Source organism: Oncorhynchus masou, chromosome 27 (genome assembly GCF_036934945.1).
Source record: "Oncorhynchus masou masou isolate Uvic2021 chromosome 27, UVic_Omas_1.1, whole genome shotgun sequence".
NCBI lineage: Eukaryota > Metazoa > Chordata > Actinopteri > Salmoniformes > Salmonidae > Oncorhynchus > Oncorhynchus masou.
Window position 1 is genome coordinate 45,582,404 of NC_088238.1, and position 19,868 is coordinate 45,602,271.

The window sequence follows — 19,868 nt, forward strand, 5'->3', positions numbered from 1 at the left end:
CAATTGTTCCCGCCGGAGCGGGGTTTTTTTTTGTTCAGAAGAAGGACGGGTCCCTGCGCCCATGCGTGGATTATCGAGGGCTGAATGACATAACAGTTAAAACACCTTGTCTTCAGCCTTCGAGATCCTAGGTTTTTATAATTGGACCTTCTACCATCTCTCTCAGGGAGGGGGACATGCTCTAGGGCCTCCTTCCTTTCACAGCTGTCTTTCCATTTGCTTGTGGACATCATTTTTGTGCACAACGATTCATCAGCTGTCCAGCGCCTTTTGAGAACTGTCTTTTGTGAAGGCTGCATTTTTCATGCCGCCTCTGCCTTTTCTGTTCCGACGACGCGGCCCTCCAGGAGAAAAAATCTGAGGGCATTAAGATGGATCCAAGTCCAAACCTTCAGTATCATGACCTGGGCTTCTAACCTCTCAGGTGGCACACAGCCTACATCGTTGTCACCAGCTTTTATCATCTAACGTTTTACATCCGCTCCTATTCTTGTCTGACATCTCTAGCCAGTTTGTTGTTGAACTACTAGAACAAACCAGTTAATCGCGCTATAAAAATGTAGTACAGTGTGTACACTCAGCAGCAAGCAGTTTAGCTGTTACAATGGTGGGGGCCCAGGTGGTAAAAGCCTGATGCTTTACTGGAAGAGTTCTGACGGGCGTGTGTCGGGGACCTTGTAAAGCAACTGCAACTGGCTTGTCAAAGTGACAATGGGACAGTCTGAGTCAGTCCAGCCAGGAGACTGTGCTCTGAACTGGGAACAATACACCGTGGTCTCACTGAGACCTGTGCAGGAGAACAGTGTCGATATTGGTTCAGACATGGCTCACGGAGATCAATCATATCTGAAGGCCCGCAGATATTTTGGAGGGATGCCGTTTGATTGGGGTCCTCCTCTCCATCATAAGAACGGGCCAAAATTCTCCTTTCTGTAACCCTGTCTGATCCTCATCTTCATCATTTACACCACCAGCCTCCGGTTCTCAAAGTCCTGCGTCCCCTCCGCTCAGGCTTTTGTTAAGCGCACCTGGAAGGGGGTCAGGGGCACTTTGCCGTAATAGGGGCAAACTGTGAGGAGCAATGAGGGCCGCTAATAAGCGTAGGACCAAGACTAATATTTTGTCAGAGAGTAATCAGAACCTTTTGCTGTTACAAATTTCCCACATTAATATGGACTTCTTTTATCTTGTCTGTTCAAATGTTTCACCCATCTGCAGGGTTCGTCAGCTTAGTTGATAATATCAAGGTAAAATGCCGCCAGGTTTCCTCCTCATGTTGATGATGCATGTCTTGTTATGTCTGTTTGTAATACTTTTTGGTCTTTTTATATTTCTGTCTCTCATTTTCAGCTGACTTTCAACTAAATAAATGAATCTTTATTCTTGTTTGTGTTTTTTTGAAAATGCGTCTTTTTTATTCAATAATGATAGATACTAAGTTCTTTTTATGATATATTAACATATTGATTCCTGTTTTTTCATTAAAGAACTGTTTTCTGTTAAAAGCTTTTATTTCACGATTATTGCTTTCTGGGAGCATACACAACTTCTCCACCCTGCACTCTCCCTCTTCCACACTCTGATTTGTTTATTGAGAAGCTCCGCACAGTGTCATTTTTTGTCAGAGTCTAAAATAAAGAAAGAGTGACATGTACGTCATCCACAATTACTAAATTACCCCAGCGATCCATATGATGCATAAGAGTTTATTGTCAATGTGAAGCAGTATAACGTCAGAAAAAAATAGAAGGGCAAATGACTCACTTGGACTGTGGATGAAGTGTCCATGGTCACCCCTAATTAAAAAACAAAACATATATATTTTTGTATTTTCTTGTTTGGCATTCATACATGATATAATATTAATTCAAAACGTTAATATATGGTATTCATATATCATATATTTTGAGTTCTCCTCCACAAGAGAATGTGTGTTGCAATCAGGATAATAATGATTACAACTCGAACAATCGTTATGTAGTTGAGCAATCCGGCTTGATTCTCTTGAGAAGTAGAAAAATACATATATTTAAAAGGAGGGAATTTTTCAGGTTACTGACCAGAAACCTCTGTCATATAATGTATAATACATGTACCTAAATGTGGTGCCCTGTGTGAGGACGACATGCTTTGCAGAAATAGTTAAAAAAATATATACATGAATTATAATCAGCTCTTACAAGGTCTAACCCTCAATGTCCAGCCTGGTTCCGTTCACTTGAGTTGATTAATAGGCTAAAGAGAACCACACAACATTTTGACATTTAGAAATTAAAACCGGAAACATAGTTTGCTACTAAACATTCTGTTTCTTTAGTCACTTTGAATCATGAGATACACACCATCTCCAAAATAGTATTCATTATACCAGAATATTCCACAATGATACGATCCAACATCAGTATGAGGTAAAGGCTAATTGATGTAGGTGTCAAATGTATTAATTCACATCCTCATTTGCATAAGAGTTACAGTAAAGCCATGTCAATAAGTTGAGTCAAGGAAGAGGACAGTGTAAGTTATCTTACAGTAAATAGCTAATGAAACACAGGATAAATGGACTAGGAAGTCTAGATATTCACACATAGTACATACAGATGAATAGTGGGGTGCATACACAGTACTGGTGCAGTACTGTGATCACTAGGCTTCTTGCCTCACAGTTACAGAGAAAGGAACCTTTTTTCTCTGATTGGTGGGAGATACATCAAATAACACCCTTACTGGTAGCAGTGGTGTGTATTCATGGATACCAAGGAAATACAGGCTTCCCCATAAAATTGACTAGTAAAATGTATCTTTCGTCTCTCTGTGTTTCATAATTTTCCTTCAATTCGTAGAGGCTGAATTTAATCTCACTGGAGAAAGCATCCTGAGCCATTCAGCATTGAGCTAAACTGAGCGGGCTCAACTCTGTGTGGTCCTGGTTACACCAAAATAAAGTGTCAAGGGAAGCAACCTTGGATTTGTCATCACTTCTATCAAATCCTATTGCGTATACGTGATTGACAGAAAAACTGTTGCTACCTAGCCAGCTAAAATTATCATTTTCCAAAATTAGCCATGGATGGAGATAGGGATTTGGACTTGTGGTTTTACTTAATTCCCTGTACAGGCCAATGATTATAACAGCGATTCTGAACAAACCATTAAATCATACATTGTTGTGCCCCTGGTCTGAGAGGATAGAAGTTCAATATGTAGCTAGATGTAGAAGGCTAATGTTAACAAGCTAACGTTGCCCATGAATGGAAGTTAGGCTAACGAGCAAGCATTTTAGCCAGGTAGCATTCAGTAGGACAACAAAATATTACAGCGTGTATGACAGAGTGATAGACCGTTTTGTCAACATGAAAGAGAGGAGGATGGTGTTTCTCTACAAGTAAGGTTAGTCAACATGTTTTTCTACTTGCACAAACACGCACGCACACACACACACACACACACACACACACACACATACACGCACGCGCACACACATGCGCATGCACGCACGCACCCACACGGAAATCAGAACCATGGACAGCCACATCATATTTAATGTAGCTTACGTTCATTGGACTAAATCGTTTTTGGTATCTTTTAGTTAACACTGAATTAGACTAAGCAGAGGTGGTTTGATCAAGTTGAAATGTTGAAGTTGAAATGGTGCTGGAATAGTGGAGGCATCTTCTGTTTTCTGTGCGACTTGAGGTAAACTCTCTTTGTGGACTTCACTGGACAGAGGCTGCTATCCGGTATTGTGATAAAACAAAGGTGATGTTGAATTTATTCTTCTTATTATCTCAACCTTTATATCACGGTCGCAAGACATTGGAATTATCAGGCTATAGAGAAAACAACGCAATTATCACAAAACATAGGTTGTAATATGGCTTGGCTTCCAAAGTGTTTTTACCCACGCACCACTACTGCCTGGTAGGTGTGTAAACCCACACTGCACTTCTTACAAAGAGAGCATTTATTGTAAATCATATACATGTTTATCTGTGTCCGGGATGTGGAGTCAGAGTGATTCTCATGGTCTCTCCTGAAAAATGTATTTGTATCTCAGCAAATCTAAACTTGGTTAAATAACAGTTAAATAAAAAAGCAGTTATTCTGTAATAAGAAATAGATGTGTCTTGGTGTTCCTCCATTTCTCATGGTGTGATGGAGCCTGACACATATTCAGCTAAACTGCTATTACTTTAATAATATTGTAAATTTGTAATTGTGGTGGCAGAGATGTTCTGTAGACAGAGAATAGAGATGAACGGAGTGTATAAATGAATGGTTTATTATGTTAAAAACACACAGTCATACAACAAAAATGGGATTCTCTATCAGATGATTTCTTACAAACTGTCAAAAGATATTTCTATTTAAGGCATTACAGGATTAGATAAATCGAGACAATGTTAAAATGACATTTTCTTTGTTACATTGTAACTAATTTCAGTTACTAAAAGCAGTTCAATTATGCTACAAATAGTAAAATGGTTCTTCTTGGAGTCTTTGTGACAGTGGTGATATCTTTCACTGCTGCTGAAGGTATCTGACATCAGAATACACTGCATCCTCTCTGCTTGTCTTTTCTCTTGCTCTTCTAGAGGAGGAGTTGTTCTTGGGGGTGAAACTGACAGCTGCGTAGTTCAACACTTCACTGTCTTGATTCTGAAGGGGGTGGAGCCATGAGAAAATACATTATGATGACAGCATGTTCTACTATATAATGTTTCTATTCTCTTGTGGAAGAAAACACTCTACAAAAGACATGACTGTTCAGACTGTACACCCACTACAATGACCTGACAGTCAGTGGAACAGAGACAGAAGTTCCATGGAAAAATTACATCTAGTACAGTGACCTATTACTTCCAAGAAATGTTTATAACATAAAAATCACAAATAAGCTGAATACTAGCGGTAAGGAAAATGTAATTGCAGATTCTTGTTAAAACTGAAAATATACTCTATTTACAAATGTTGACAAATTTACCTGATTGCCCTGGGACGTTGGGAAATCAGTCCTCCCTTGAAAGAGATTGAAATAGAGGAAGGGCAGCTATCATTTTTTACGACATTCTATCTCTTTTTAACCTCATGTACATTGCATAGAGATGCATGAACCTTTAGATACATCAGCTATAACATTACATATATTGGATACATTATTATAAAGTAATACCTCTGCTATCTCTGTTCAGAGTCTTGCACAGCGCCCAGACAAGTAGAAGGGTCACTATCCCCAGAACGATGTTGGAAACGACCAATGACAGAACAGTAGGAGTCAGATCAAATGGAGGATGATGCTCAGGAACTGTGGAAAGGGTATCAGTGAATTCATATTATAGTCATGAGCACTTAGGAAGATCATCAAACAGTATGTAATCAAAAGCTGATGGTGATTATTGTATAGCTTGTTGAGGCAGATGTATGGGATCGCTTTAAGGTAGGTTGTTTGCATGAATATACCGTATTGCTGTGGCAATGTACAGATTAAATGGGATTTACCTTGAAGGTCCAGCTTGGTCCCGTCTCCAAACAGTATCTCCCCACATGAGGCCACAGCACAGTAGTAAGTCCCAGCATCAGAGAGGCTGAGGTTCCTCTTGGGGAGGTTGTAGACACAGCTCTGTGTAGGAGACCCAGCCTCAGAGATCTTCTCACACTGATCACTCCTGTTTCCATGGGTGTAAATGATTCCTGGACGGGATTCTCCTGAGCCATGTCTGAACCAAAGGACACTGTGTTCTCCTGCACAGGTCTCAGTGTGTATTGTACAGTTCAGAGTCACAGAGTCTCCTAGTTGGACTGACTCAGACACAGGCTGCTGGAGCACAGTCATGCTGTTGGACTCTGAGTCTGAAGGTGTTTGGGTGAAAAATATTACAGCCATGTATTCATCAGTAGCATTTGAATAAACAGTTGTACGAACATCAACATGTCAACATACTGGGCCACAAAATTTGCAATGGTGGAAAAAGTCCTCAATGTCATACTTGAGTAAAAGTAATGATGCCTTAATAGAAATTCCTCAAGTAAACATGAAAGTCACCTAGTAAAATAATACTTGAGTAAAAGTCTAAAAGTATCTGATTTTAAATGTACTTAAGTACAGCTTGGGGGAAAGTACTCAAATGTCAAGTGAATGCTATACATCAAATTCCTTCTATTATGCAAACTAGACGGCACACTCACACACTCCAACACTCTAGACATAATTTACACAAACCCGGTGTATGTGTTTCGTGAGTCCGCCATATCAGAGGCAGTAGAGATGACAATGCGTTATATTGATAAATGTATGTGCGTCAATTGGACCATATTGCTGTCCTGCCTGAGCATTTGAAATGTATGAGTACTTTTGGGTGTCAGGGAAAATTTATGGAATAGATATTTTCTTTAGGAATGTAGTGGAGTAAAAGTCAAAGTTGTCAAAAAATATAAATGGTAACTGAACATTTTGAAATTGAAAAACCAAGTGTTTAGCTACCTTTGACAATTAAAACAGTTCCCTCTCCAATAGTGAGCTCATAGATGACTGTAGTGGAACAATAGTATGTAGCGGAGTCCCCTGGGTGTGCCTTGGAAATGGTCAGGTTACAGGTGTAGAGTCCTCTCCTCACACCCAAACGCTTGGTCTTAGTAAAGTCCTTGATGAAATTGTTGGAATAAAAACTATCTTGGCCAATATATGGTGATGACGCCATGTGAAGGGGTTTCTGTCCAACACTCTGCTTGAACCAATCAAAACTGGTCACTGACACATTTGGACGAAAGCAAGTGAGAGTCACAGTGTCTCCCAGCTCAGCAACCATCACAGGGGTTGGTTGGATTACGTTTGTTTTGGTAAAAGCACAAACTGTTAAAGCAAACAAACAAAATGGATCAAAGACAAAGACATGGATAAACCATTTATATTAAAACGACATACTGGAAATGATTAAAAAAGGAACTCAATTAAAATGTCTTACACTTACCCAAGTTGATGTAAAACAAAAATAAGTGTCTGCCCATCATTTTTACATCAGTCACTTCTGCACTGCATAGTGTGTGGGTCTGACAGTGGGACACCTTATATATGATGACACTTTACATGTAGCCGTCATACAGTGGGAGGGAACACTGAAACGAGAGATTTTATTGGCTGACTACCATCTTACAAGTGTGTCCTCTGGCTTACCATAGTTTAAAAAACTTTAAAGAAGACATTGTAGGTAAGTCAGAGTTACTGGATTCTGACAATAAAATATTGGCTTGATACGGCTGCTTCTTTTTTTGGGGAGAAATGAAACCTTTACTGAAATCAGTAAAGGTTTCCTTTCCTTTAACTATCCTTTACTCAAAAATCAGTTCAAAACAGCAGTTTTTATGTTTGGACAGGAAACAGAGAAGAGTCTCATTCCGCTTTCTACAGCTTGTACCTCAGGTACTACTTTGTCCAGCAGAGGTTGAACTAATCCTCAATGGGAATTTACCCACCATAGCATAACAACTGCATATCTAGCATGCTCTTGGTTTTCATCCTAGGCCCCTCGTTGGCTAATAAACACATATGTGGCTATGACATAATATGAGTTAACCCTATCTAAAAGTGTGCCTAGATCGAACAAATAGGGAGAATACCCATGACCTCTTGATTAGTGAAAGATCTCATAACTTACCCACACTTCACTGCTTGTTGCCCAGTGGCTGTATAGGGTACTTTTTTTTCAAATACAAGGTTTGGGTGGGAAGGAACCTACTATACCCCGAGTAAGATTCATTATCTATCAAAGTCAGCCCACAGATATAAATAGATGGATGATGACAAGGCTTGATGGAATCGGAATTTGGTTGTGGCAAGTGGTGGAAAAAGTACACAATTGTCATACTCGAGTAAAAGTAAAGATACCTTAATAGAAAATGACTCAAGTAAAAGAGAAAGTCACCCAGTAAAATACTACTTGAGTAAAAGTCTAAAAGTATTTGGTTTTAAATATATTTAAGTATCAAAAGTAAATGTTATTGCTAAAATATAGTTAAAAGTAGAAGAAGTAGAAGAAAACCAGACAGCACCTTTTGGTGTTATTGTAATGTATGGATAGCCAAGGGCACACTCCAACACTGAGACATTTAGTGAGTCCGCCAGATCAGAGGCAGTAGGATAAGTGCGTGAATTTTCCTGTCCTGCTAAGCATTCAAAATGTAACAAGTACTTTTGGGTATCAGTGAAAATGTATGGAGTAAAAAGTACATAATTTTCTTTAGTAATGTACTGAAGTAAAAGTAAAAGTTGTCAAAAATATGAGTAGTAAAGTAAAGTACAGATACCCTAAAAAACTTGAGGCAAGGGTTATGTTAATTCCCCCTCTGCCAATTGAGGACAGGAGGCCAAATCATTGGAGGCAGAGGTGTTTTCAGTTTTCCCCACAGTGAGGCTGTGCAGCTGCTCTCTTTCTCCAGAGTAGCCTAGTAGTACTTGAAAGTATTTTTACTGAGGTAATTCACACCACTGTTTGTGGCTCACAAACTTCTCTGAATCATTTTATCCAGAAACAAACTGTTTGTGTATTGGTTTCCTTGACTTTAACGGTGGATCTGACGCAGGCTAACTCAGAACAACAGGCCCTGTGTTCTGGAATCTAATCTGTTTACTAGAGAGTAAGACATGTGGTTAGCCCCTTATGACAATTGTATCATCATCATTATTATCATCATTATATTACATATAAACATTGACTCTTATTTTTAAATTTATGAGTGCAAATCAACGTAACTTTTTTATTTATAATTTGGGGGTATGAAATAGAAAATAGAAATTGTTCAAATCCCTACAGAATTTGAACTTGATGATCTGCTGTGGTTCTCATCATTGTCCACTAGAGCGCGGCATTCTCTCATATTTCACCTTTGGATAGGTATTGCTGACAGCGTCACGAAATCGATGCGCAGGCTTTAATGGGGCAGCAGTTTGTGTGGTGTTGTGATTCTGTACGGAAAGATAGCAACAATGACAAGAAACTGCCATGTGGGGAATCGTAAATCGCTAATTGAAGTTAGTTGCATCTTGTTCTTGATACCATGTCTTATTTTGAGGTGTTTTGACTGGTTTCATGTCAAATATGGCAAAAATATGCTGTAAGAATATATTTGAGAGACAACAAGTTAAATATAGATTACATGTTGTCAACAACCTAAACCAACTCCATCTGTTTTGCCCTATAGTTTGTTGCTAAACAACCAAACCATCTAATAAGAATTCACACCTATAATCTACCCAAAATACTGATAATCTCCAATTCATAGGAGACAAAACATAAATAAAAAATAAATAAATAAACTGTTCTTTGAATTTATCCCAGGAAAATTATTACAGGTCTTCATGCAATTTGTAGGTTACTATTTGTAACAGTGGTCGGTCAGGTATTTGAGGCGTGTACTTGATCCCCTACGGTATGAGAGGGAACAGGCAGGAGGCGCGCGAGATGCTCGAGGATCCTGTTCGGTCCTCTTCACTCGCTCCAGCCCCGCCTCACTACGACAACGCTGCCTGCCTGGTCCATCCGCATCTGTCACAACTGTCTGCAGCTGCTTGAGCTCCGTGGCATGCCCTCAGTTATACCGGGATTTAGGTGGAGGTTTTCACGAGAAAGATAGTTATGTCGGAGGTACGGAAATTTACCAAAAGGTTGAGTAAACCAGGAACTGCGGCGGAACTCAGGCAAAGCGTCTCCGAGGCTGTGAGGACATCAGTGATTGTGGTTAGTATGATGATGGCTAATAATCTCTTCTTTGGCTAGCTAACGGTAGCCTACCTTGCTGTCCAAACCCGCTCACGAAACCATAGCCCGAGGGTCCGCTCCATTTATTCTGTTTAATCCGGAAAAGCCTAAGTGTACTTTTAGTTCATAACGTTACTTGAATGTCTGAATGTCGAAAGACAAATGTTTCCCCCCAGTTATTATCGAAGACGCGTGTCAGCGTCTCACCATTTCCTCTACGTCACCCACTGAGCAGAGCTTGCTACATTGGATTAGGATACAAGCTACCTCTTTCAATTTAAACATGCGTATTACGTCGTAATTAGCCTGTAATTAAGCAGTGACGATGAGCAGAAAATGACCGTATTGAAACGGGATAATGTCCATATAAAGGAAGTATCGTATTTGCAGTATGTGTGTCTTTTCCCTGTGGATAGTGGTGTGACATTGTTCATGCAGAGAGAACACATGGTATTCCATTGGTCTTGGCTCCAGCTCCAGCGGCGGCTTTTGTGTGCTTGAGAATTGAGCAGTGCCAGTTCTGAGGTTGAATGTGCAGCTAGACTGCATGGTTTGCCTAGCTATCCCTATCCCCTGTCGTGTAGCCTGGTCCTTTCTTTTCCCAGTATTGAATATTTGATGTTCCAGGCATGTAAAGTATCATTATTGATCCTGGTGGTCTTTGATTATAGCTAGGCCTACAGTAAGAGTTCAGTCTCTATAGAAGCATTTCCTTTTTCTTTGTTGAAAGGACAATAGTAAGTGCTGTATCATGGATCATGATTTGTGCACTGGTCGGGGTTTGTGTTACAGTTGGACTGTGTGTAGTATTGGCCTGAAACCCTATGATGATGCAGGGTATGGCTTGAGATAAATTGCATTTAATGCTGAAGAGGCACTGAGATTTAATCACTCACACAGGGCTCCTTTTGGTCCTCTGTGGTGTGTGTGTGTGTGTGTGTGTGTGTGTGTGTGTGTGTGTGTGTGTGTGTGTGTGTGTGTGTGTGTGTGTGTGTGTGTGTGTACACATGACCTCTAGGGTTGTTTGACCTCATGCCCTCTTGATTTGTCATAATGATAGTTCTCCACGGTAAACTCTCCCACGCTGTCAATGTCATCTGATTCGCTAGACTTTTCTCTCTATCTCATATGATGCAACCAATTGAAAATCCCAGCCAAGAAAACATTCAGTGGACTTTTGCAGATCTCTTAGGCCAGATCTTTTTATTCACAAATATCTCCACTCAAGTGAAGTCAATCAGGCATAGTAATCTTGTGATGAGGTTTGACGCTGACTGACGTGTGCAAGGCAACACAGGTTCCGAAGTGTGTTGTGTCTGGTTGAGCGGATGATCCGCAGGGTAATGGTCGCCGTGGTAATGAAGAACAAGCCCTGTTTTGTGGATGTCACGGAGCAGGCATTCTCACATGGGGATTCCCTGGAGGCATGCTCCAACCATGCTTCCTGTGTGTGTGTGTGTGTGTGTGTGTGTGTGTGTGTGTGTGTGTGTGTGTGTGTGTGTGTGTGTGTGTCACATGTCAATGGGGCTGCTTGTCTTATTCTCCTTCCTGGAATTAACAGTTTTCTGCTCTTTCCATATTCCTGTATCTCTTAGTTAGTGTGTCTAGAAATGACCTTTCCTACATTCAATTGGAGGGGTAGGTATTTACTTTGTTCTGGGCTCCATTCTCTGTGATCTGAAAGCTCACTTAAAAGCCTTAACGTAGTTTCAGCTCATAAGGCATTGAGACGTTTTGAATGTTAGCTGAAATTAACATACTGTAATTGACTAGGGACGCTTAGATCATAAGGAAGCTCCTGAAGAGTCTCAAGAGGTGTTGTTTAGATCTTGTCTAGAGGAATGATATACATATACGATTGTGTATTTACTCAAATCATGTCAGGTCCAGGGTTGTGGAACATGGGAAGTCTGTGTTCTCAGTAAACACACAGACTGTAGTACTTACTGGGGTCAGGGGGAGGACATTGGAACTGTTGGTGCATGTGTGTGTGTTTGTGCTTGCGTGCGTATGTACACATAAACGCCAGTAGTAAAGCCCATCTGCTAGAGATAGACTTCTCCTCTGTCTTTCCACTGAACTGTATAAGACGCACAGCAATCTGGAAAAGTACTTCTCTCGCTGACATTATAGCCAAAGCCAGTGATGGTGTTTGGAGTGTCCGGGGCCAGATTGATTGCTGAGTTGAAAAACCGGTGTGACGTACAGTAAAGTCCCATAAAGAGATGAGAAAGTGACTATATATGGGCGAATGTAGCAGGCAGGCGGCTACGCCCCAACCAGAACTAACCCCTTCTTCCTCCTTTCTTGCTCTTTCGTTTTCTTTCTCTCCCAGGCTGTTCTTCTCTAAAGGAGTTGAGCCAGAACTCTCTCTCTTTCTCTCCCTCTCTCTTTTCCTCTCTCTCTATCTCCCCTATGATTCTCTCTTGCCCACCTTCTCTCTCTATCTCTTCGCTTTCTCTCTCTCCCACTTCTCTCTCTCTCTATCTCTTCGCTCTCTCTATATATCTCACACAAACTGTTGCAATGGAACTGTATCTTCTGGTTCTGTGGTTCCACTGCTGCCCAACCTGTTGCACATGACAGGAAGCTGCTGCTCTCCTCTGAGCTGCTAGAAGTAATGCATTAAGCAGGCAGCAGAACCTACCTACAGTAGCTGATTGTAAGGCCCAGCGATTATGTTGTTTACCATGTACAGTTGAAGTTGGAAGTTTACATACACCTTAGCCAAATACATTAAAACTAAGATTTTCACAATTCCTAACATTTAATCCTAGTAAAAATTCCCTGTCTTAGGTCAGTTAGGATCACCACTTTATTTTAAGAAAGAAAAGAGCCGATACCGATTAATCGGCCGATTGTCATTATTACAAATAAATAAATAAAACAATTACAACAACACTGAATGAACACTTATTTTAACCTACTATAATACATAAATAAAATCAATTTAGCCTCAAGTAAATAATGAAACATGTTCAATTTGGTTTAAATAATACAAAAACAAAGTGTTGGAGAAGAAAGTAAAAGTGCAATATGTGCTATGTAAGAAAGCTAACGTTTCAGTTCCTTTACTCAGAACATGAGAACATATGAAAGCTGGTGGTTCCTTTTAACATGAGTCTTCAATATACCCAGGTAAGAAGTTTTAGGTTGTAGTTATTATAGGAATTATAGGACTATTTCCCTCTATACCATTAGTATTTCATTAACCTTTGACTATTGGATGTTCTTATAGGCACTTTAGTATTGCCAGTGTAACAGTACAGCTTCCGTCCCTCTCCTCGCTCCTCCCTGGGCTCGAACCAGCAACGCAACGACAACAGCCACCATCGAAGCAGTGTTACTCAAGCAGAGCAAGGGGAACAACTACCTGAAGGCTCAGAGCGAGTGACTTTTGGAATGCTATTAGCGCGCGCTAACGAGCTAGTCATTTCACTTTGGTTACACCAGCCTCATCTCGGGAGTTGATAGGCTTGAATTCATAAACAGCGCAATGCTTGACGCACAACGAAGAGCTGCTGGCAAAACACCCGAAAGTGCTGTTTGAATGAATGTTTACGCGCCTGCTTCTGCCTACAAGCGCTCAGTCAGATACTTAGATACTTGTATGCTTGTATGCTCAGTCAGATTATATGCAACGCAGGACACGCTAGATAATATCTAGTAATATCATCAACTGTGTGTAGTTAACTAGTGATTATGATTGATTGTTTTTTATAAGATAAGTTTAATGCTAGCAAGCAACTTACCTTGTCTTACTGCATTCGCGTAACAGGCAGTCTCCTTGCGGAGTGCAATGAGAGAGAGGCAGGTCGTTATTGCATTGAACTAGTTAACTGTAAGGTTGCAAGATTGGATCCCCCGAGCTGACAAGGTGAAAATCTGTTGTTCTGCCCCTGAACAAGGCAGTTAACCCACCGTTCCTAGGCCGTCATTGAAAATAAGAATGTGTTCTTAACGGACTTGCCTAGTTAATTGAAGATTAAAGGTGTAAAAAATAATAATAATAACACAATTAAAAAAAATACCAAAAATACCGATTTCTTATTGTTATGAAAACTTGAAATCGGGCCCTAATTATCCGGCCATTCCGATTAATTGTTCGACCTCTAGTTTACATACACTCAATTAGTATTTGGTAGCATTGCCTTTAAATTGCTTAACTTGGGTCAAATGTTTTGGGTAGCATTCCACAAGCTTCCCAGAATAAGTTGGGTGAATTTTGGCCCATTCCTCCTGACAGAGCTGAATTAGGTTTGTAGGCCTCCTTGCTCACACACGCTTTTTCAGTTCTGCCCACAAATGTTCTATAGGATTGAGGTTAGGGCTTTGTGATGGCCACTCCAATACCTTGACTTTGTTGTCCTTAAGCCATTTTGCCACAACTTTGGAAGTATGCTTGGGGTCATTGTCCATTTGAAAGAACCATTTGCTGTCACGCCCTGGTCTATATTTATTATGTTATCTTCATTTATTGAGTCAGGCCAGGGTGTGACATGGGTTTATTTGTTGTGTGTTTCGTCTTGGGGTTGTGTGGGGTGTATAGATTAGTCCATGGCTGCCTGAGGCGGTTCTCAATCAGAGTCAGGTGATTATCGTTGTCTCTGATTGGGAACCCTATTTAGGTAGCCTGGGTTTCACTGTGTGTTTGTGGGTGATTGTTCCTGTCTCTGTGTTTGTTGCACCAGTTAGGGCTGTTTCGGTTTTCAACGTTTGTTGTTTTGTATTGTTCGTGTTTCGTCATAATTAAAGATGTATCGAACGAACCACATTGCATTTTGTTCCGATCCTTATTCCACCTCTTCGTCAGAGAAGGAGGTAGAAGAAAGCCACAAACGGACCAAGCAACGTGTCAACGGGCAGGAGCCACAGGAGAAGCAACAAAGGCAGCAACAGCGATCACAGGACTTCTGGAATTGGGAGGAGAAATTGTTCGGAGAAGGACCCTGGAATCAGCCTGGAGAATATCGCCGCCCCAAAGAAGAACTGGAGGCGGAGAGAGCTGAGAGGCGCCGAGAGCTGAGAGGCGCCGGTATGAGGAGGCAGCGCGGCGACGCGGATGGAAGCCCGAGAGTCAGCCCCAAAAATGTCTTGGGGGAAGGCTCAGGGAGAGTGTGGCAGAGTCAGGAGTCAGACCTGAGCTCACTCTCCCTGTTTATTGTGAGGAGCCAAGGAGGAGACCAGAACTGGTGTTGGAGGTGAGCGAAGCAGAGACTGTGAAGGAGTTAATGGGGAAATTGGAGGAGAGAGAAATGAGGGAGTTGCTGTGTTGGTGCTTTTTGCATGGAATTCGCCCGACGGAACGTGTCAGGGATTTAATGGCACCTGGGTCAGCGCTCCATACTCGTCCTGAGGTGCGTGTTAGTCGGCTGGTGAAGTTGGTGCCAGCCTCACGCACCAGGCCTCCTGTGCACATCCCTAGCCTTACACGTCCTGTGCCAACACTGCTCTCAAGATCTCCAGTGCGCCTACACGGTCTAGCCCATCCTGTGCCACCTCCACACACCAACCCTCCGGTGGCAGCTCCCCGCACCAGGCTTCCTGTGCGTGACCTCGGCCCAGTACCACCAGTGCCAGCAACACGCATCAGGCCTACAGTGCGCCTCGCCTCTCCTGCGCTGCCGGAGCCTCCCGCCTGTTCAGCGCTGTCGAAGCCTTCCTCCTCTACAGCGCTGCTGGAGTCTCCCGCCTGTTTAGCGCTGCCGGAGCCTTCCTCCTCTCCTGCGCACCCGGAGCCTCCCGCCTGTTTAGCGCTGCCAGAGCTGCCAGTCTGCATGGAGCAGCCAGAGCTGCCAGTCTGCATGGAGCAGCCAGAGCTGCCAGTCTGCATGGAGCAGCCAGAGCTGCCAGTCTGCATGGAGCAGCCAGAGCTGCAAGTCTGCATGGAGCTGCCAGTCTGCAAGGAGCTGCCAGTCTGCAAGGAGCTGCCAGTCTGCAAGGAGCTGCCAGTCTGCAAGGAGCTGCCAGTCTGCAAGGAGCTGCCAGTCTGCAAGGAGCTACCAGTCTGCAAGGAGCTGCCAGTCTGCAAGGAGCTGCCAGTCTGCAAGGAGCTGCCAGTCTGCAAGGAGCTGCCAGTCTGCAAGGAGCTGCCAGTCTGCAAGGAGCTGCCAGAGCTGTTAGTCTGCATGGAGCAGCCAGAGCTGTCAGTCTGCAAGAAGCCACCAGAGCTGTCAATCTGCATGGAGCAGCCAGAGCCGCCAGTCAGCATGAAGCAGCCAGAGCCGTCAGTCTGCCAGGATCCGCCAGTCAGCCAGACTCTTCCAGATCTGCCAGTCAGCCAGACTCTTCCAGATCTGCCAGTCAGCCAGACTCTTCCAGATCTGCCAGTCAGCCAGACTCTTCCAGATCTGCCAGTCAACCAGACTCTTCCAGATCTGCCAGTCAGCTAGACTTTTCCAGATCTGCCAGTCAACCAGACTCTTCCAGATCTGCCAGTCAGCCAGACTCTTCCAGATCTGCCAGTCAGCCAGACTCTTCCAGATCTGCCAGTCAACCAAACTCTTCCAGATCTGCCAGTCAACCAAACTCTTCCAGATCTGCTAGTCAACCAGACTCTTCCAGATCTGCTAGTCAACCAGACTCTGCCAGTCAACCAGACTCTTCCAGATCTGCTAGTCAGCCAGACTCTTCCAGATCTGCCAGTCAGCCAGACTCTTCCATATCTGCCAGTCAGCCAGACTCTTCCAGATCTGCCAGTCAATCAAACTCTTCCAGATCTGCCAGTCAACCAGATTCTTCCAGATCTGCCAGTCAACCAGACTCTTCCAGATCTGCCAGTCAACCAGACTCTTCCAGATCTGCCAGTCAGCCAGAATCTTCCAGATCTGCTCGTCAACCAGACTCTTCCAGATCTGCTCGTCAACCAGACTCTTCCAGATCTGCTAGTCAACCAGACTCTTCCAGATCCGCTAGTCAACCAGACTCTTCCAGATCCGCCAATCAGCCAGGATCTGCCAGAACTGCCAGCCAGCCAGGATCTGCCGGATTCAACTGCCTGGCTGGGCTTCCTCTCAGTGCTGGGCTTCCTCTCAGTGCTGGGCTTCCTCTCGGTGCTGGGCTTCCTCTCAGTGCTGGGCTTCCTCTGTCCCGAGCCGTCCCTCTGTCCCAAGCTGCCCCTCTGTCCCGAGCTGCCCCTCTGTCCCGAGCTGCCCCTCTGTCCCGAGCTGCCCCTCTGTCCCGAGCTGCCCTTCTGTCCCGAGCTGCCCCTCTGTCCCGAGCTGCCCCTCAGTCTAGTGGGGTTCTGGGTGAGGACTACTAGGCCATGGTCGGCGGCGGTGGACAATCCTAGGACGCGAGGAGGGGGGACTAAGACATTCATAGAGTGGGTTCCACGTCCCGAGCCGGAGGGTTCCCGCCGCCGACAGGCGCCCACCCGGACCCTCCCTATTGTTTTGATGTGCGTCCGGGAGTCCGCACCTTGGGGGGGGGGGGGTTCTGTCACGCCCTGGTCTATATTTATTATGTTTTCTTCATTTATTGAGTCAGGCCAGGGTGTGACATGGGTTTATTTGTAGTGTGTTTAGTCTTGGGGTTGTGTGGGGTGTATAGATTAGTCCATGGCTGCCTGAGGCGGTTCTCAATCAGTCAGGTGATTATCGTTGTCTCTGATTGGGAACCCTATTTAGGTAGCCTGGGTTTCACTGTGTGTTTGTGGGTGATTGTTCCTGTCTCTGTGTTTGTTGCACCAGTCAGGGCTGTTTCGGTTTTCAACGTTTGTTGTTTTGTATTGTTCGTGTTTCGTCATAATTAAAGATGTATCGAACGAACCACGTTGCATTTTGGTCCGATCCTTATTCCACCTCTTCGTCAGAGAAGGAGGTAGAAGAAAGCCGTTACATTTGTGACCAAGCTTTAACTTCCCGAGTGATGTCTTGAGATGTTGTTTCAATATATCCACATAATTGTCCTACCTCATGATGCCATTTATTTTGTGAAGTGCACCAGTCCCTCCTGCAGCAATTCACCCCCACAACATGATGCTGCCACCCCCGTGCTTTACGGTTGGGAGGGTGTTCTTTGGCTTGCAAGCCTCCCCTTTTTCCTCCAAACATAACAATGGTCATTATGGCCAAACAGTTCTATTTTTGTTTCATCAGACCAGAGGACATTTCTCTAAAAAGTACAATCTTTGTCCCCATGTGCAGTTGCAAACCGTAGTCTGGCTTTTTTATGGCGGTTTTGGAGCAGTCTTCCTTGCTGAGTGGCCTTTCAGGTTATGTTTTCGGACTCGTTTTACTGTGGATATAGATACCTTTTTACCTGTTTTCTCCAGCATCTTCACAAGGTCCTTTGCCGTTGTTCTTGGTACTTTTCGCACCAAAGTACGTTCATCTCTAGGAGACAGAACGCGTCTGCTTCCTGAGTGGGATGATTGTCCCATGGTGTTTATACTTGCAAACTATTGTTTGTACAGATGAACGGGGTACCTTCGGACGTTTAGAAATAGCTCCCAATGATGAACCAGACTTGTGGAGGTCTACAATTTTTCTTCTGAGGTCTTGGCTGATTTCTTTTGATTTTCCCATGACGTCAAGCAAAGAGGCACTGAATTTGGATGTTGGCCTTGAAATATATCCACAGGTACACCTCAAATTGACTCAATTGATGTCAATTAGCCTATCAGAGGCTTCTAAAGTCATGACATAATTTTCTGGAATTTTCCAAGCTGTTTAAAGGCACAGTCAACTTAGTATATGTACACTTCTGACCCACTGAAATTGTGATACAGTGAGTTTTAAGTGAAATAATCTGTCTGTAAACAATTGTTGGAAAAATTACTTGTGTCTTGCACAAAGTAGATGTTCTAACCGACTTGCCGAAACTATAGTTTGTTAACAAGAAATTGTGGAGTGGTTGAAAAACACGTTTTAACGACTCCAACCTAAGTGTATGTAAACTTCCGACTTCAACTGTACATGATTACACATGCGTGTGCGTGTGTGTGGGAGAGACATAGAACAATGACTGGGGGAGGGAAGGAGTGCGAAAGAGAGGGAGAATCACTGTGCACCAGCTGAAAGGGAAATAGTTGATCTAAAGTCCAGCATGTCCTCTCCCCACACTCCCTAATTCCCTGGACAGCAGTACAGCATACTCTCTGTTACATGTGCCAGGTGGGACACACTTACAGCTGAACTGTGGCAGGGTGTCCTAGAGAGGGGCCTGGTGGTTCTCTGACATGTTATCTGACTGTGTCTCTCTCTCTCCCTTGAGTCTTTTCCAATGTCCTTGGCCACTGGTCAGTGGGCACTGCAGAACATTCTCCTCTAATATGGATAGAGCTCTACCACATTCTGGGCTGCATGAAACAGCCCTCAGGCCCAGGAGTCTATTACCTTACATAGAGCAGATTACATTGTATTCAAGCCAGGCTTACCCTATGTCATATTTTCACCTGCTTCTGCTGAGCCTTGCACTATTGTTAGAATGAATAATTATTGACCTTTCCTAGTTGCTTCTCCTTGGCTGACTTGCTTTGTCCTGGACTGATTCACATGACTTAGCCTATCATATGTGTGTTTTCTCTGAAACTGTCTTTGAATATAGGATATGAAATCATTCACTTCTCTATGAAACTCTCAACAGGATGCAGTGATGTGGTGGAGCAGCCATCTTTTGTTTTGTGATTGTGTTGCCTTGGTAACATGTCAGACTGAGCCACTCTCCAATGGCTGATGAAGTTAGAACTCCTGCAATAACCTCTGCCCTGCTACGCTAATTTTCACTCACTGCAGCAAGCAACCCCCCTCTGAACTCCCTGGAGTCAAAAAAGAAACAGTAGCCAGGGACTAAGACCCTAAGGTCAAAGGTTTTAAGGCATTTTTACAACCCTGTGCAGTGCCTAACCCCTCTGCAGAGTACTTCAGTAGGGACCATGTAACACAGTCAACCTCTGGTGTCGGAGTGTTGGACTCCAACCCCTCAAAGGACATTCTGTTGAACTAGACTACTGTGCCGTGTGTTCACAATCCCCTCAATGTTTTGAGTGATCCTCCAGCTGCTCTAAAGATCTCCTCCAGTCCAGCAGTCAGCCTAATATTTTTCACCACTGCCTTTCCCTCTGTTCATGCTCTCTCTCTCCTCTGGTTATTGTTTATTCTCTCTCTCTCTCTCTCT

General features: G+C 43.3%; 2 protein-coding genes across 2 annotated transcripts in view; one reads left to right on the forward strand and one right to left on the reverse strand.

The window, feature by feature from the left end:
- Positions 1-4,258: 4,258 nt before the first annotated feature.
- On the reverse strand, positions 4,259-9,505 carry LOC135516283 (uncharacterized). Its single transcript, XM_064940450.1, has 6 exons — positions 6,966-9,505; positions 6,479-6,847; positions 5,497-5,847; positions 5,171-5,302; positions 4,982-5,016; positions 4,259-4,656 (listed from the first exon to the last, which is right to left on the reverse strand). Exons 1-6 carry the CDS (start codon positions 7,003-7,005, stop codon positions 4,519-4,521), a joined length of 1,065 nt encoding a protein of 354 aa, XP_064796522.1. The 5' UTR covers positions 7,006-9,505; the 3' UTR covers positions 4,259-4,518.
- A 21-nt stretch (positions 9,506-9,526) lies between these two features.
- Positions 9,527-19,868, forward strand: part of LOC135516279 (dedicator of cytokinesis protein 11-like) — a 104,807-nt gene continuing 94,465 nt past the window's right edge. The window contains 1 exon segment of the mRNA XM_064940447.1: positions 9,527-9,728. Coding sequence (XP_064796519.1) covers positions 9,627-9,728 — 102 coding nt within the window. The 5' untranslated portion in view covers positions 9,527-9,626.

What these genes read in the sequence shown, in the direction of transcription:
- LOC135516283 (XM_064940450.1), bottom strand. Translation starts at nt 7,005, where the DNA reads ATGATGGGCAGACACTTATTTTTGTTTTACATCAACTTGG. An exon ending in TTTGTTTTACATCAACTTGG is followed by an intron (nt 6,848 to 6,965) that starts GTAAGTGTAAGA and finishes TTGCTTTAACAG; the next exon opens with TTTGTGCTTTTACCAAAACA. An exon ending in TCTGAACAGAGATAGCAGAG is followed by an intron (nt 5,017 to 5,170) that starts GTATTACTTTAT and finishes ATCTCTTTCAAG; the next exon opens with GGAGGACTGATTTCCCAACG.